The following is a 17,126-nucleotide window of genomic DNA, read 5'->3' as shown; positions in this document are numbered from 1 at the left end:
TCTTCCTTGTAGGCATATGGATATTATCCTATTACTGACAGCATTGTACTTCAGGGTAGATCTTGAAATGTTCCTTTTGACGATTAATTCAACGCCATTCACCCTCAATTTGTCATTCCCAGTAAACGAATAATTTATAAGGATCAGCACAAAGCTGGTTCCTATGAGGTGAAGGTTAAAGATGTTCCAAATGTCTAACTTTTCCAGGCTGCTGTGCCACTCCATCATCTCTAACACCAGCTACTCCCTCTTGCCTCAGTACTCTTCCTCTATCTTCCGGTTCCCTAATTTCTTGCAATGTCTCACAGAACTCACGGACTGTATAAAAGAAATGGCTCACGAAGTTTTGGACTCTGGCAAGGCTCAGATTTGTGGCCCTCGGTCTCTTCCCAAAGCCACCCAGCTTTCTCGCTCCGTGGGCTGGGAAGCCCACTGCACCATCTCCTGCAGATCTCTGCTGCTGGTTTCTGCTGCAGGTCTCTCCTTCGGTGGCGGTGGGCTCTCCTCTTTACTCTGGAATTGGGTCTCTTTTTAGGCAAACCTGACCAATCCCCTTGTTGTTGTTCTTGTTAGGTGCTATTGAGTCAGTTTCAACTCATAGTGACCCTATCACAACAGAACGAAACACTGCCCAATCCTGTGCCCTCCTCACAATTGTTGCTGTGCTTGAGCCCATCGTTGCAGCCACTGTGTCAATCCATCTCGTTGAGAATCTTCCTCTTTTTCACTGACCCTCTACTTTACCAAGCATGACGTCCTCCTCCAGGGACTGAGCCCTACTGATAACATGTCGAAAGTATGTGAGACAAAGTCTTGCCATCCTTGCTTCTAAGGAGCATTCTGGTTGTACTTCTTCCAAGACAGATTTGTTCGTTCTTTTGGCAGTCCATGGTATATTCAATATTCTTCACCAACACCACAATTCAAAGGCATCAATTCTTCTTCAGTCTTCCTTATTCATTGTCCAGCTTTCACTTGCATATGAGGCGATTGAAAACACCATGCCTTGGGTCAGATGCACCTTAGTCCTCAAGGTGACATCTTTTCTTTTCAACACTTTAAGAGGTCTTTTGCAGCAGATTCACCTAGTGCAATGAGTCTTTTGATTTCTTGACTGCTGCTTCCATTTGTGTTGATCGTGGATCCAAGTAAAATGAAATCCTTGACAACCTCAAACTTTTCTCTGTTTATCATGATGTTGCTTATTGGTCCAGTTGTGACAATCTTTGTTTTCCACAATTACCTATTACACAATCACCTGTGTGGGAGTTACAAGACCATGGCTAAAAGGCCACACACAAAAGTAGGTAACCTACCATACCTACCATAGTAGACCATGTGAATTTTCTGATTCAAAACAGCCAATACTAGTCCATTTCAGCTCACTAATGCCCAGGATATTTATCTTCAAGCATGCCATTTCATTTTTGACAACTTCCAATATTCCTAGATTCATGCTGCATACATTCCATAGTCTGACTATTAATAGATGTTTGCAGCTGTTTCTTCTCATCTTGAGTCTTGCCACATCAGCAAGTGAAGGTCCCAAAAGCTTCTCCGTGCACACCATTAAGGTCAACTCTACTTTGAGGAAGCAGCTTTTCCCCAGTTATATTTTGAGTGCCATGCAACCAAGGGGCTTATCTTCCAGCACGACATCAAACAATGTTCCACTGCTATTCATGAGGTTTTCAGTGGCCAATTTTTTCAGAAGTAGATTGCCAAATCCTTTTTCCTAGTTTTTCTTAGTCTGAAAGCTCTGCTGAATCATGTCTACTCTGGGTAACCCTGCTGGTATTTGAAATACCGGAGGCATAGCTTCCAGCATCACAGCAACACACAAGCCACCACAGTACAACAAACTTCTTAACAGACAAGTGGTGGATATATATATATAATCTGTATTGATCAGGAGGAGCTAACTTAGAAAAAGAGAAACATTTAGTTCTAACCAGTTGTTTTCACTTAAAAAAAAAAAAAGGAGTAAATATTTTGCTATTAAAAAAGTGTATTTGTTGGTTAATGCAGTCATGTTTGGTCCACATCTTTCACTAAAGAAGTAGATTGGTGATGGAATCCATTGGTTTGGGGGACATTTCACTTTAGGACCAATCAGGCTTTCTGTGGAAAAATTTTTTAAAAGTAGTATTCTGTTTATGACCATTGTACTTAAAGTTCCCATTTTCATTTAAGTTTTTAAGTAATGTTTATGTCTTGTTACAAAAGTGATGCACATTTATGTATAATAATCCATGAGATTCATTAAAACAAAAAATAAAGACCTATTATTCTTTTTTTAATCTCTGATTATAAAAATGCATAATTTTAAAGATGTAGTACATAACTCACTCTCATTAGTTAACAGTTTTTCTCTGATGTTACCATGAGAACAGGCTTGTGTCCTTGAGGTTAATATAACCATGAAGAAGTATTTTTAATGTGGAAGATTTTATGTTTCCTTTCACTGAGTAGTATAGAAATTGAGATGCTGAGTATATTCATTATACAGTAGAACATGACCCTGATTTAGCCCTTTCTTATTATGGGGGCAGCATTCTAAGAGGAGAATGAAATACCCTGGGTAAATATAGCCAGCTTAAAGAATCAAATACATCACTTACTAAGTCAAATGATTTTGAAAGCAACTTTTCAAATTTTCAAGTCTCACATAGTTGTATAGCAATGATTCTTTTTTTAAAATTGCACTTTAGCTGAAGGTTTACAGAGCAAATTAGTTTCTCATTAACCAATTAATACACATACTGTTTTGTGACATTGGTTACCAACCCCATGACATGTCAACCCTCTCCCCTTCCGACCTTGGATTCCACATTACCAGCTTTCCTGTCTACCTCCTACCTTCTCATCCTTGCCCCTGGGCTGGTGTGCCCATTTAGTCTTGTTTTGTTTTATGGGCCTGTCTAATCTTCAGCTTAAGGGTGAACCTCAGGAAATATAGTAATGATTCTTGATTTCAAAACTCATTTATTCCATCATATATTACTATTTGGTGTCTACATCATATATTCTTCCTGCTTAGGAATTTAATTCCTATTTTGTTGCATCATTCTTTTTGATGATTCCTCTCTTATAAGCACAATCAAATGCTATTTGCAGTCAAAAGCTAGTTTTAGCATAATTTACCGACTATAAAACACACTTTTAAAATCAACGTGCCTAACATTTTATTCTTGTTCCAGGTGATTGATATTTAAATTGCTGTTACTAAATACTTTTCCCCCGATATGTTCTCCAGGTTCACAGTGGAACAGGAAATTGATTTAAAAGATGTTTTGAAGGCTCTTGGAATAACTGAAATTTTCATCAAAAACGCAAATTTGACAGCCCTGTCTGGTAAGAAATAAGCACCAATTTAAAAAAAAAAGTATTCCATGAAAGCTTTTTTTAATGATGATGTTGAATCCTCTATTTTTTATGGAATTTTGAGATAAAATATAATTATCATTTGCCAGATAAATATAATGAGAAATGTATGTAATTTCTAAAGAGAAAACTATAAATATAGTCATAACATTAGGTTGATATTATTCTCCTTCTTGCCTTATCTTTGGTAGTAGATTATATTCTCCAGAAGACCTGTCTTACACATCTGTGGATTTCCTGTTCCATATGATACAATGCCTTGTAGAATAGATAATAAATGTTTTGACTGAATATCTCAGTATTTCCTGTTGTGGTAAATCATATAGAAGATAAAAAAAGGAAGAGAGGATAAATGAGTACCTACTGTGAGAACTGGACACTTTATACAAGAATAAAGAATTCCCAGTGAGATGATGTAAATATTTTCCTAAGTCTTTATATAAAACAGTGGCTTTGAAGAAGTAGCTTCAAAAAATACCTGACACATTGAGATGTTGAGTAATTTATTTTAAATGTACCAATAAAAAGTCCCGTTGAATTATTTGATTCAAATGCCTTAATAAGGTCTGGGTAAAAATCATAAAATATTACTAACATTTACATATTTAGAGCATGTGAAATGCTTTTGGAAGTACTTTTATGCAGCTAACCCCAAGAAATTTATTATTGAAATAAGGTACCAGTGAACTTAAGGCTTAGTAAGCTTAAAAACTAAAAAACCCATTGCCATCAAGTCAATTCCGACTCATAATGACCCTATAGGACAGAGTAGAACTGCCCCATAGGGTTCCCGAGGAGTACCTGGTGGATTAAAACTGCCGACCTTTTGGTTAGCAGCCAAGCTCTTAGCCACTACGCCACCAGGGTTTCCTTAGTAAGCTTATGTAATGATTATGTTCTATCTTTTCTACAGAACAGGAAAAAGAAAATAGAATCTGTTTTCTTATGAGCTAAAAGACAGGTATATATTAAGACAAAAGAAACAACGTGTAAGTGCTCTTTGTATGCAATTTATTGACCTCAGTTCTCCATTTAAAGAAAGCTGAAGTGATAGCTTCTAAGCCTGGAGTGTGAGGATCCAAGGACTGAATTCAGGGAGGTTGTACTTCCCCACCAAATTGCATGAGTGTGTGTGTTTGTGCCTGTGTGTGTGAAAGAGAAAAACAGACAGGGTGGGGAAAATGGTGGGCTTATAGTGTTCAATATATTCTTAAGGGGCCTGTGATCAAAAAAGGCCGTACTCTCCCAGACTTCAGATTGTTTTCTAAACAACACTCAGCTTCTAGCAATGAGATGATGCTGATGTATTTGGTACCACAGCTTCTACCCTTCATTTAGAGAGCCCGCAGTCCAAAGCACTAATAGAGCTTTTCTAAATGTCTTCTATATAAATGTTTTTGTCCACACCAGAGAAATGAATTTTCTCTGGGTAAATGTTTCTATGTTTCTGTGACTCACATCCAAGCTCCTAGGGCTCTGAGCTTTTCAGTGGCATTTTCAAGAAGGTAGGACTGGTGGGGATTCAATAGGTATTGGTACCTTGGTACCTGAGTTAGAAATGTATTCCTGGTTCAAGCATAGTATCATTTAAATTTCTAATGCCCCCATTGTTTAAATTTCTTATGCCCCCTTTCACAGGAATTGAGACAATCTATCTTACCATACTGGCCAAATTCAAACTGCATAACTACATTCTGCATTCTTAACATAGCTCTATTTTCAGTTTGATTAGAGATTCCTTACTGTCTCACTCAAACATCTAGGCAGTTATTTCCCACACACAACATTGCTGCCTCAGTCCTGAGGGAGCAGCTCTGCAGTGGTAAGTCAGTTATTGTGGTTAATGTAGCTTATAATTTCTGACATATTTGGAAAATTTATAAGGTAATATTTAAATGTCCTTACTATATACAGAGACAATACAGCATAAATATATATTATGAATGGAGACTCTTTGCAGATTTGAAATAACACTAGAATCTTCCAGAGAGTTCATACCATTTGTATGCAAACTATCTCTTCCTTTGATCAAATCTCCATAAGAATTGGATCTTTTTCAGAGTTCTGCTCACAGCTGCATTTCCTGTACCTCTCACTGGGCTGACACATAGTTGGCACCTAGTAAATGTTTCCTGAAGGATAAAACAGAGGGAGGCAAGGAGAGAAGAGGTTTCTTTGGGGCCACCTTATATATTACAGCTCTTAGAACCTTGGCCTCCTTAAAAGCATCAGCAAGAAATACGGGGTTTGCCATCCTCACACACTACCAATTCAGGTCAGGATCACCTGAAGAAAGATCTAAACCAAGCCTCTAAAGCTTTCAGTGGGAATTCTTTGTTTATTGAATTACTAGTTTTGCCACAGTCTAGGTAGCTCCAGCATACTGGCCACCTCAACCATTGTATCCATCTTCATTCTCGATATCTCTCTTTCTGTCACACAAACAGTAACTTATGAATTGGTCATTCAAAAACTGTCTATTGACATTACCATAAAAATTGCCTCTCTGCTTCCTCTAAAGCCTGTTTTTTTCTCAGCATCGTTTATCTGTGTTCCGTATGCTCTGCCCTGCATGCTTGATACCCTTTTCACCTGTCTAGTTTTTTGCCTCTCTGAATAATTTGTGAAAACCTTGATGATTAAAGTGTCTATAACACTTGATAACCCCTGCGAGTACCCAGGAAAATTATTTGTATGCATTAGGTTATTACTTTCTACTTTAATGAGAATCTCTTGGTGTTAAGATAGACAACATTAATTATCTTCCATGCTCTGTCTCTTCCTTTCATTAAACAACTGTTTTAAGGCAGGTAATGGAAGCCAAGTACTGTGTCACAAAAATGAAATGATTACGGTATCATGCCTGCCCTAAAGGAGCATACAGACTTGTAGAGGAAAAAGACGTAAACGGCTGGATGTAATAAAAGGAAGAATGACAGAAATGTGGTTTTTCATTGTTGTTGTTTTAGAGCAGTGGTTCACTACCAGGGCAGTTTTGTTCCCCCATGGACGTTTGGCATTGTCTGGAAGCAGTTTTGGTAGTCACAACTGGGCGTTGCTACTGGCATCTAGTACGTAGAGGCCAGGGAAGCTGCTAAGCATCCAACAATGCACAGGACAGCATCCTACAGCAAATAATTATCTGGCCCCAAATGTCAATAGTGCCAAGGGAGAGAAACCCTGTGCTAGAGAAATCATTGTAGAAGCAGAGAGGGACAAATAGCAAAGGCTAAATGAGAGCCTATTAGGTCAAAAGACAGACAAAGAGAACATACATCTGTATACAGGCTTTTAAATGTATAGAACATTTTTGAATCACAGATTAGAAGTTGAGAGTAGTGGTTGCCTCTAAAAAAAGGACAGAGGCTTTCAGGGGAGAGAGGAGTTTCATTTTATATACCATTGTGTACAGTTTGCAGTTTTACTTTGTGCATGTATTAATTTTTCAACTAAGATTTTTATTTAAAAATACTAGGAAAAACTTTAAAGAACAGCATTAAATAAATAGAATTAAATGATAAATTTGAAAGCTCCCAGAGAGCATTTCAGTACAATTGTGACACTGCTACATTCTGAAATTATGTAGTAAAAATTTTCTGACTTTAAAAATGCCAAATGTGATTTAGCAGTGGGGAAAAAAAACAAAACAAAAAACCTGCTTTACCTCTTGCTTCTGGAAAAACGGAGTGACTTGAGAGTCATTTGCTAAGATCTCTTGAATCATTCTCTATTCCATGGCACCCACTCTTATTTCAGACTCTCATTACCACTGCCCTCAACTGTTTCAATAGCCTCCTAAATTGTTTGCAGTCTCTCTCCAATCTAATCCGTTTTATCTACCGCTGCCAAGATTAAGCACCTTAAAACTTTCTCAGATCATTGCAGGCCCTGCTCAAAGGCTGGCTTTCGTCTGCTGTGCGCCATCCACTGCTCAGGAGGACATGAAAACCTCAGCTCCCTCCAGCTTTAATTCCTGCTGATTCCACAGACACAGCTTGTGCTCAGGCCAGACGGAACATTGGCTCTGAGCCTCACATCTCGCCAGTTCTGCATCTCTGTGAAAGCTCTCCCACCTGAAATCCTTCCCTTGCCTGTTCTGCCTCTTGAACTGAGCCTCAGCTCAAATACCCGCAACTTCATCAAGTTACCATAATTACCCCAACCAGAAGTAATTGCTCCTTCTTAAATTCTACCTTCTTTTATACCTTTCTTTATGAGGCATATCACATTTTATCTCGGATCATCGTGATTTATCTAATATCCCCTGCTACAATGTAAACCCCCGAAGCTTGATTTGTATGTGTGTTTTCTGCAGGGCTCAGCTCTGTGCTTTCTGCTGAGTGCTGGCCAAATGAGAGAATGAATGAGATGCTTGGTATTTATTGTATTTATTTTTTCATCTCAATTTGATGTCCATTGCTTTTGGCTCCAAATTCCATTAGCATAAAACACTGTAAAGACTCACACAATAAACATGGAATGTAGAGAGTGCTGAGAATCATTTTCTTCTCAGGATCAATTTAAAATGCTCATCTAGCTGCAGCAAGGACCCTGTTATATAGAGTAAGGCTGGTTTTGTAATGGAAATGAATGACCATCAGTATTTGGATTAATAGATAATCCTCTTGAAGGTAGAAGGGGAAGGAGAAAGAGAGTGCTAAATCCTTCAGTATAAAATATGAGCTTTATTAAAGGAGGCAGTAAAATAAAGGAATTAAGAAGACACAGCAAAAGCCATATTCAGGTCAGACTCAAGTGCTGTAGATTTATGCCGCACCGGCTCTCTCCTTGCCCCTGTCAACCAGAGGACTGTGTTTCTCTTCCATTGCCATAATTCCAGTTCTTCTCCTATTTTCTTGCCTGGACTATTGCAACAACTAACATATTTGCTCTTCCTGCCCCGCCTATTTGCTCATTCAGTTCACCCTTCAAGCCTGCTGCCACAGGTTTTGTTCCAAAATCAAGGCAATTGTGACAAAATGCAGGCTCTTTAGCGTGATGGTCAAAGCTCTTCAAATTAGCTACAGCCCCTGCCCACTTCCCCACCTCCTCATAGCCCAGGCTCTGCTACACCTTCAGGTCATCCTTGCTGTTTCTCTCACTTTGCAAATATAATCATCTGCTTGGAATGTCCTTGCCCTTCTCTATATAATTTTATTGGTCAAAGCCAGCAAAAGCCAAAACAAAACAAACCAGTTGCTGTCCAGTGGATTCTGACTCATGGCAACCCCATGTGTTACAGAGTATAACTCCTCCATAAGGTTTTCTTGGCTGTAAACTTTACGGAAACAGATGACGTGCCTTTCTTCCAAGGGAGGTCTGTGTGGGTCTGAGCTATCAACCTTTCAGTTAGCGATTGAGCATTTTACTTTTTCATCTCATTTTCTTAGTGACTCTTACCACACTCTTAAATTTTGATCATTTCTTGATTTGCTTTTTTATCATCTTTTTCTGTTACTTAATGTTTGTTTTCTCCTTATTAGGAAGTATTTAGTTCACCCAGTGTGTATATGGTATACCCAGTGTGTCACATGGTATACCCAGTGTGTCAACAGTATCTAGAAAAGCAAGCACACAAGCAAACACTATTCCTACTTTGAAGGAGCTCAAATTCTAGAAACCTTTCTAAAGTTCTAGAAAGGGTGGGGCTAAAGCTAAAAATATTTCGACAACTGAAGCACAGAGATGCTTTTTGTATTCTTGGTTCTGTTATGATACTCTTTTCATTTTGTTATTTTAAACATGTCCCTGGTGATGTAGAAAGCTATTTAAATTGGCTGTCTTTAGGAATAGTGCCACAAGGAAAATAGTGGTATTTCTTCTGTGATGGCCATCCGGCCAGCATTATGCTAATCACAGATGCTTAGAGCCTTTGGTGCCCTGCGCAATGCCTTGTATGTGAAGGGTACTCGATAAATATTTGCTTAATGACTGAATAAATGCTTTAGTAGTTCTGTTTTCTTCAGAGGAGCTTGAATTGTTGCCCAGCTCTTCTCTGGGGAACCTCAGCTTCACTGACCTTGTTCCGATCATCTCCATTGTGAAAACCTTGGTGCCATGCTGACTGGAGGAAAGTAGGATCCGTCATTTGGCAGGAATGTCCGCTGTGGCCAGAAGGAGCCGTATACTTGGGGCTGGGGACAGAATATTTTTTGTTTGCTTGCTTGCTTTGTTTTGTTTTTTAGCTCTGTTTGCCTCAGTTTTTTTTTTTTTTTTTTTGAGATAGCTGCTAGCTTTGCTGTAATTAATAAGACCAGCTCTAGAGTGTTATTCTCCTTAACCCCCCTGGTATTCTGATTCAATTCATCAATGACCTGAGTGCCTACTTGGTGCCAGGCGGTGTGTGCAGTATCATGGATGTGACATGAATAGGGCAGGCAAAGTCCAGGCCCTCAAGGAATGTATCACCTAGCAGGAAACGTGGCCTCAATTGATACACAATTACATAGGCATGAGTACAGTCCTTCCTCAGTATCAGAGGAGGATTGGTTCCAGGACCCCAGTGGATACCAATATCTTAGGATGCTCAAGTCTCTTACATAAAATAGCGTAGTATTTGCATATAATCTAGGTACATTCTCTCGTGTACTTTAAATCATCTCTAGATTACTTATAATACCTAATACAATGTAAATGCTATGTAAATAGTTGTTATACTGTATTGTTTAGGGGTGATGACCAGGAAAAAAATCTAATTTTTTTTCCAAATATTTTCAGTCCATGGTTGATTGTATCTGCAGATGCAAGCCTATGGATAGAGAGAACTGACTGTAATATTAAAATGGAGGCATAGGGAGCTGTGAGCTGCCAATATTCCTGCAAACACATACTTGCTTAAACTCTTTCAGCTTATATTTTATTGTAATATGACTGAAGTCGGTCCCAAGAGAAAAAAGTTTCATTTTTTTCTCAGTATCTGTGATGTAATCCTTTATTTGTCTCATATTCTCCCATGTGTATACCAAAGGGGGGTGTTTTTCTGAAGGTTGAATGTCCTGAGGTCGACTTTACATCTGCAGACATTTGCCACCCATCATGTAGCAGTCAGTCACGTTCAGGGAGTCTGAACACTGGATTCGATCTTTATTTTGCTCTCTTTGAAATAGATACTACATACTATAGGGTCACTATGAGTTGGACTCATCTTGCTGGCAATGGATTTTTTTTTTTTTCTTCTGTATAGCTAGATCCTATTCCCTTGCTCTTGAACTTGATCAGATTTTAAGGTTTTAGTGTGTCTGTGGCTTTCGTACTCTTTTTCTTCTCTGTTTCTGTTCTCCATCAATTTTTCTAGAGCATCTACTTTGGATTAGTGTCATCTGTTTTATTTATTTCAGGAATAAATTTTATAGCCATGCTAATGAACAGAAGGAAACCCTAGTGGTGTAGTGGTTAAGCACTATGGCTGCTAGCCAAAGAGTCAGCAGTTCGAATCCACCAGGCGTTCCTTGGAAACTCTATGGGGGCAGTTCTAGTCTGTCCTATAGGGTCGCTATGAGTCAGAATCGACTCGACGGCACTGGGTTTGGTTTTTAATGAACAGAATTGTGGTTCAGGTGCCCCAAGAGTGAATATAAAAACCCAAAGTCTTAGAATGTGAAATAACTAGGCTTTTTCATTCAACAGTTAATGAACCCCTATTTACGTTACCCACTGTGTTAAATACTGGAAAATTATGCACTACCAGGAAACTCCCTCTACTTAAAGTTACTTCATTTATTAGGCCCCAGTGAAGTGCCAGAAGCCAGGGCTACAGAGAGGAATGACACATCCTTGCCTTAAGGAAGTTGACAGTCCAAGACACATCAGTGCAAATACATTATCAATAATTTGATATAATTAGATCTGGGTTCAGTGGGAAGGAATGATCAGTTCTACTTTAGTTGAGGCAGGGGAGGTAGGAGTCCGACAGAGCAGAAAAAGCCCCATAGGACTAGAAGCTCAGCCTTAAAGTAGATTAGGTGTCTGACTGGACAGCAGGAATCAAGGGAATGTTTCCGGGAGGCAAAGACCAGTGTTCAGGCTATTGCAGTTTAGTTCATCTGGAGCACAGTGATGGGGTGAAGAATGCTTGGCAATGTGTATTTCTAAACTAAATGAATGAGGCAGAAGGAACCTCCTAGAGGAACTTAGATTGCATACTGAGCAGGTACACAGGTATGTACTATATGAAAGAAGAACTGGGAGGCAGAATGAGCGGGGGAGGGGATAAAGGGTTTTATGCGGTGGTGTTTTTGTTAGTTGTGTAGTGGCATAAATTGGTTCATATTTTGAAAAGATTATCTCAGAGGAAACATTATTTGTGAATTGGAGTCAATTAGGAAAACAGATCTCAACTGCCATTTCATGATACACTGTAACATCTCTTGAAACTCATTACTGGGTTTAATTTTCCCATTTTTAAAAAAACTTTTACCTTGTAATAGGTGAGTTTGGTCTATGATTTATTTTTTCTTATACTGCCCTTGTTCAATTTTGATAGCAAGATATTATTAGCCAGAGATGAGTTAATAGCTTTTATTCTCTTTCTAGTGTCTGTAATGGTTTTATAACAGATAATTCTACCTGTTCCTTGAAGAACTGGTTTAGATCACCTAGAAAACTATCTGGACTTGGAGTCTTTAATTTTGAGATGAGCAGAGGTTTTTACATACTAACTTAATTATTAGTGGATTGCTCAGGTATTCTTTTTTTTTTTCCTTGATTCAGTTTTATAATTTATACGTTTCTATACAATTATCGAAATCATAGAAAATCAGTTCATTTTCAAAATTATCTGCACACGAAACACAAGGAATCATTTGAGGGAGATGAAAATATTCTGTTTCTTGTTTGTGGACGTGGTTTCATGATATACACATCTGTCAAAACTTTAGATATATTCCCTTTTTTTTGTTCTTAATATTGTTTATTTGGGTAGTCTCTTTTTTTTCTTCATAAATCTTGTTAAAGGTTGGTCTGCCTCATTATCTTTAAAATAAATAAACAAAACAAAACCTAGCTCTCCCGGAAGAGCCCTCAGCATCCCTGCTTTCCTGATCTTCCTGCCACACATAACTGGCAGTATCCCTACCACCATCAGCACGTCTGCCATTTTGTGTGGGAAAATGAGGGTGTACAAAGGGACAAGTGACCAGAGGAGGTTATACTTTGGGCAGAGGACACACTTACAGGGATGAGACTCCTTGTTTTGAGAACCCTGTGCAGCCGGCAGGTTAGGCCCACTGGCAGAGTTTTCTTTGTGCAAATTGGATGTGACTGAAACATCATTCAGTGTGTTTGAGAAGACCTGCCCTCAGAATATTTGAGGAGAGCCTAGCTGACAATGTGGACACTCATTACCCTTTAGGAATCAGGTTTTGTCACTTTTACATCCAGGGCCGTAGCCCTGGCTCTTTAAATGGCAGACTGACAAAAATGAGTGGCAGAATCTAACAATAATACAGCATCAGTTACCTGTTAAATAGTTAAAATAGTTTGCTGTCTTGAAATTCATGTTTGTTTAGCCAACTAAATGTATTTGTATGGTTACTTAAAGCAATTTATATGTTTCCTTTTGTTAAAAACAACCCCAAAAGAGAAAACCTAGTCCTGTGAATTTGAGAGAGCTCATTATACTTCACTGCTTAATGTAAAAACTTGATTGCCTTTTCCTTTTCTTGTAGACATCAAATGCTTTCTTGAAGAAAATACCGTAACATACAAGATGGACTGTTTAATAATGTAGTGCTTCTATTTTAATATGAAATGTAATATGAGGAAGCAATATCCCTGTTTAAAGTATTTCCAGAGATGGTCCTGAATGGCCCTGGGCTTCAGCAACACAGTTGTTTATCTTAAATTTGAATTAGGTCTCCTGGAATTGCAAACAAAGGAGTACAAACTTGAGTGTCCTTCATCCTGCTTCCTTGTGCTGTTTTCATTTTTATTTGCAGGGCATTCTTTTGTTTGTTTTGTTTTAATCTTGGGGAAAGATTGGAAACCCATGTTTGAAAGTCAGTAACTTAAAAGTACGTATAAATATAAAAAGAAGTTCAAAAAGAACAATAATCCTCCTGATATTGAAAGTGTATTATTTCCTCCGATATTAAGGTAAAGAATATATGTGAGTCCTCAGATAAACCAATTAACTGGAATTGAAAGTAACTTTTTTTTATATATTCACATTTCTAAAACCTAGAAGTCAATTTTATCTTTCTTTGTTAAAAATTTTTACATTATCATAGTAATTAGAAATTAGATTTTTTTTTAAAAAAAGAAAAACATTACTTCTTATTCTGGTAATAACTGCATTTAATTTTATGTTTTCATTTTCTCATTCAAGGTTTCAAATTAGAGAACCGTATATTAAACCTTTTATTCTTGAGTTATGAACTAATTTGAAGTCATCAAAAATTGAGCCACCTTTTCTATTTTTCTGGCAATATAAGAAATAAACCATGGAAAAATCACCAACAAAAATGAAAGATTCACAAGGGAATATAAAATGAGGACAAATTAGAAACCGTGTCTTCAACAGTTCCTTCATATCATAAATGTGACCGTACAACATTCTCTGTTCTGTATTATATCAGTATCTTATGTCTCTTACATCCCACAAGCCTATTTGACAAATGGATAAAATGTTCCCCTTTACCTAATACTAAAGTAGTGCTTCTGATTCTCTTTGTGCAGGTGACAAAGAGATTTTCCTTTCCAAAGCAATTCACAAGTCCTTCATAGAGGTTAACGAGGAAGGCTCAGAAGCTGCTGCTGCCTCAGGTATCAAGTTGTTTCCTTAAAATCTTCTCACCTTTTTGATATTTGTATTTTTAAAGGAATCTGGAGTGGGGTTGGGGGTCATTTTCAGAACCATGCCAAAAAACTAACTAACTCTGCTCTAACTCAGAAGTCAAGCTAATGCTGAAACAGCCAGAATTTTCTAAATCGGATATGAAGCTTGCCCTTGTTCTGATGCACTGTTACAGTGTAACTCCTCTCTCCAGCTTTTCTCTAATGAGAGGCTGGAGGACCCTGGCGGTTCTCTGAGAATAGAATTTCCTGCTGTGCTGCCTGTTTAAATATTTTAAATATTTCGCTGCTGCCTGTTTGAATATGTTTCTTCCTACCTAATTACTCATGGAAGTTGGTTCTTAATTTTGTAAGTGAAAAGGTTTGATTTTTTAAAAAGTACGTACCTAAACAAGAGCCTGTGATAGGATGTAACACTTTTTTTTTTTTTAAGAGCTTTGACAGAAAGCATGTACCCAAAGCATGATGGTAAATGTCCTTGACCGTTTTGATAGTTCTGACCTCCCGAGTTAACTGAAAATGATTTTCCTTTTCCCTTTCATTTTTGGACTTTTTTTTTTCCAATCCCATTTTCAGCAACTATCGTCATATTTTGGTAGGATTTATTTTTCCCCTGCTATGAAAAAATTTTTTTTTTATAATGTTAACATGATATTTGCTCACGTTATTTCTAGCTTCTGCACGTGTTTGTCCATTAAAAGTTATTTCACCAGTTATAATAATATTTTCAGGAGGAAATAGAAATAATAGTCTCAGGCATCAAGAAAGTTTAAAATCTTACATGATTTTATCTTTTTTATAGTTCTCATTAATTTCTTTTTTTTTTTAATTGCACGTTAGATGAAGGTTTACAGAACAAACTAGTTTCTCATTAAACAGTTAGTATACATATTGTTTTATGACACTGGTTAACAACCCCACCACATGTCAACACTCTCCTTTCTCGACCTTGGACAACTTTTTTGACCACTAGCTACCCTGCTAAACATCATCTCAAAACCAGGATCACAGGGGAATTCAGTTTCCCAGTATAGGAGACATCACTGCAGCTCCCCTGCTGTATTTTCCCTTTAATCACTGCCAACCTGACCACCCACTAGGAGCAGGGCGGCTTCTTAGGTAAAAATACACAGTTCGGATATAAAGAAACTGACTTAGTTTTTGTTGTTGTTTGGTGTTTTAGTACAGCTACAAGTATTTATCTGAGATTGAGATTAAAAATTTTGAAAGCGGCAGAATAAATTGTCCTATTATTTTTGGCATGGGGAGAGATTTTGTTTTGTATGCAGTTGTTTTGTTTAACAGATCAAGCAGAAATGTTAACACCTTTACAATTTTTCTCTCTTTAAATCTTCGGAATCTTGCTTCCTATAAATTGTTGCCTTTAATTAAACATAAATGGGTTTGAGGCATTACTCATTAGGCGGTGCACATACAGAGACATGTAATTGCCTTCTCTCTGCACTCTAGGAATGATTGCAATTAGTAGGATGGCGGTGCTGTATCCACAAGTTATTATCGACCACCCATTTTTCTTTCTTATCAGGAACAGGAGGACAGGTAAGTCTGTTAGGAGAACTTTATTTAGTAGAGCACAATGAAGCTGTTTTATTTAGTTGCGAACATGTTTTTTCTCCATATTTATCAGGGAATGTCTAGTGTTCAGAAGCTTTTTAAAAAATGAAACTACATTTCCTTATATTTTCATTTTTAGGATATTGGTAATTATATGCAAGGAAAAAATAAATATCTCATTCTTTTGCTTAACCCCCTTTTTTTTTCACCCCTTCTTTTGTTCACTTCCAACCCAATACAGGTACAGTCCTCTTCATGGGACGAGTCATGCATCCTGAAACAATGAACACAAGTGGACATGATTTTGAGGAACTTTAAATCATTATATTTAAATAGCAAGGAAATCAGTAACTAAGCACATTATGTTTGCAACTCGCATATATTTAAGATTTGTGTTTCACAGTGTATCTTAAGATAATATTTAAAATAGCCCTGGATAAAAACAACAATGTATGTAAATTATAAATCAACTTTGTCAAGGAATGTTATCAGTATTATTAAGGTAATGGTCCTATTATGTCACTGTGTTTGTTGTGCTGGTATTTAAAATAAAAGTATATATTGAACATGTGAACAGCTTTGTTTTTAATTTTAGAAATGTAACATAAAGAAAGATAAAGATACCTCTAGGGGAAGTTTGGAAACAGAATAAAAGCAACAAAGTAAATTGGTGTTATACACTTATATAGAACAAACAATAACAAGTACAACTAGTGAGTGGAAGACAGGTTCTCTACAAATATTCTAATTTTTAAGTTCTCTGAAGAAGATTTGTTATGTGGTACAAAAGAATGCAAGCTGACGACATCTTCCGTATGACTTCACTACAAAATTTGTTAGAAAAAATAATACGGGCTGTGCAAGCCTATAGGCAATAGCCATAGCCTACCACTGTATCTTTAAAAAATCCACTTGGTTTCATATGCCCGGTGTAGTTTATAAGCCTGTTGTATCACCACATTTTGCTGCTTCAAGTAAAATTAGAACTGCAAGTTCCCAAATGAGCAAACTAATAATAAAAATTTGTCCTTTAATATGTCACCGGGGAGTTAACTAGAATCGGATAGTACTTGAAAAAGCTTGCCAGCACAGATACTGGAAACAGAAAGGTCATGGGCTGAAAGCTCTCCACACAGGTGTTGTAGTTTGCTCTGCATGGTGTTTTTTTGGATTTGAACTCGAATGTCAGTAATTGGGGTGCCACTCTTCTGCTTCTCCCACTGGTTACCTGTGGGATTCCTGGTTGTATTCGCATTTGGGGCCACAGAAGAGTTATATGTAGCACTTTGTAGAATATATTTGGTCTTATTCTCTAGTACAAGAGGTAATCCATGCCAATCAATTTATGGCCTCCAGTAAATTATGTTGTTATTCTT

The 17,126-nt window shown here is 37.5% G+C and overlaps 1 protein-coding gene across 2 annotated transcripts in view; it reads left to right on the top strand.

Annotated features, from left to right (window-relative positions):
* The window catches only part of SERPINI1 (serpin family I member 1), an 83,437-nt gene extending 67,121 nt beyond the window's left edge, over positions 1-16,316 (top strand). For both annotated transcript variants that reach the window (XM_049867317.1, XM_049867316.1), the window contains exons 6-9: positions 3,257-3,354; positions 14,059-14,145; positions 15,646-15,735; positions 15,992-16,316. In XM_049867317.1, coding sequence (XP_049723274.1) covers positions 3,257-3,354; positions 14,059-14,145; positions 15,646-15,735; positions 15,992-16,068 — 352 coding nt within the window. In that variant the 3' untranslated portion in view covers positions 16,069-16,316. The remainder of the gene's footprint in view (positions 1-3,256; positions 3,355-14,058; positions 14,146-15,645; positions 15,736-15,991) is intronic.
* Positions 16,317-17,126: the final 810 nt, after the last annotated feature.

Source organism: Elephas maximus, chromosome 23, assembly GCF_024166365.1.
Source record: "Elephas maximus indicus isolate mEleMax1 chromosome 23, mEleMax1 primary haplotype, whole genome shotgun sequence".
Classification (NCBI taxonomy): Eukaryota; Metazoa; Chordata; class Mammalia; order Proboscidea; family Elephantidae; genus Elephas; species Elephas maximus.
Note: the sequence above shows the minus strand (reverse complement) of the source record. Positions and strands in the feature narration are given on the sequence as shown.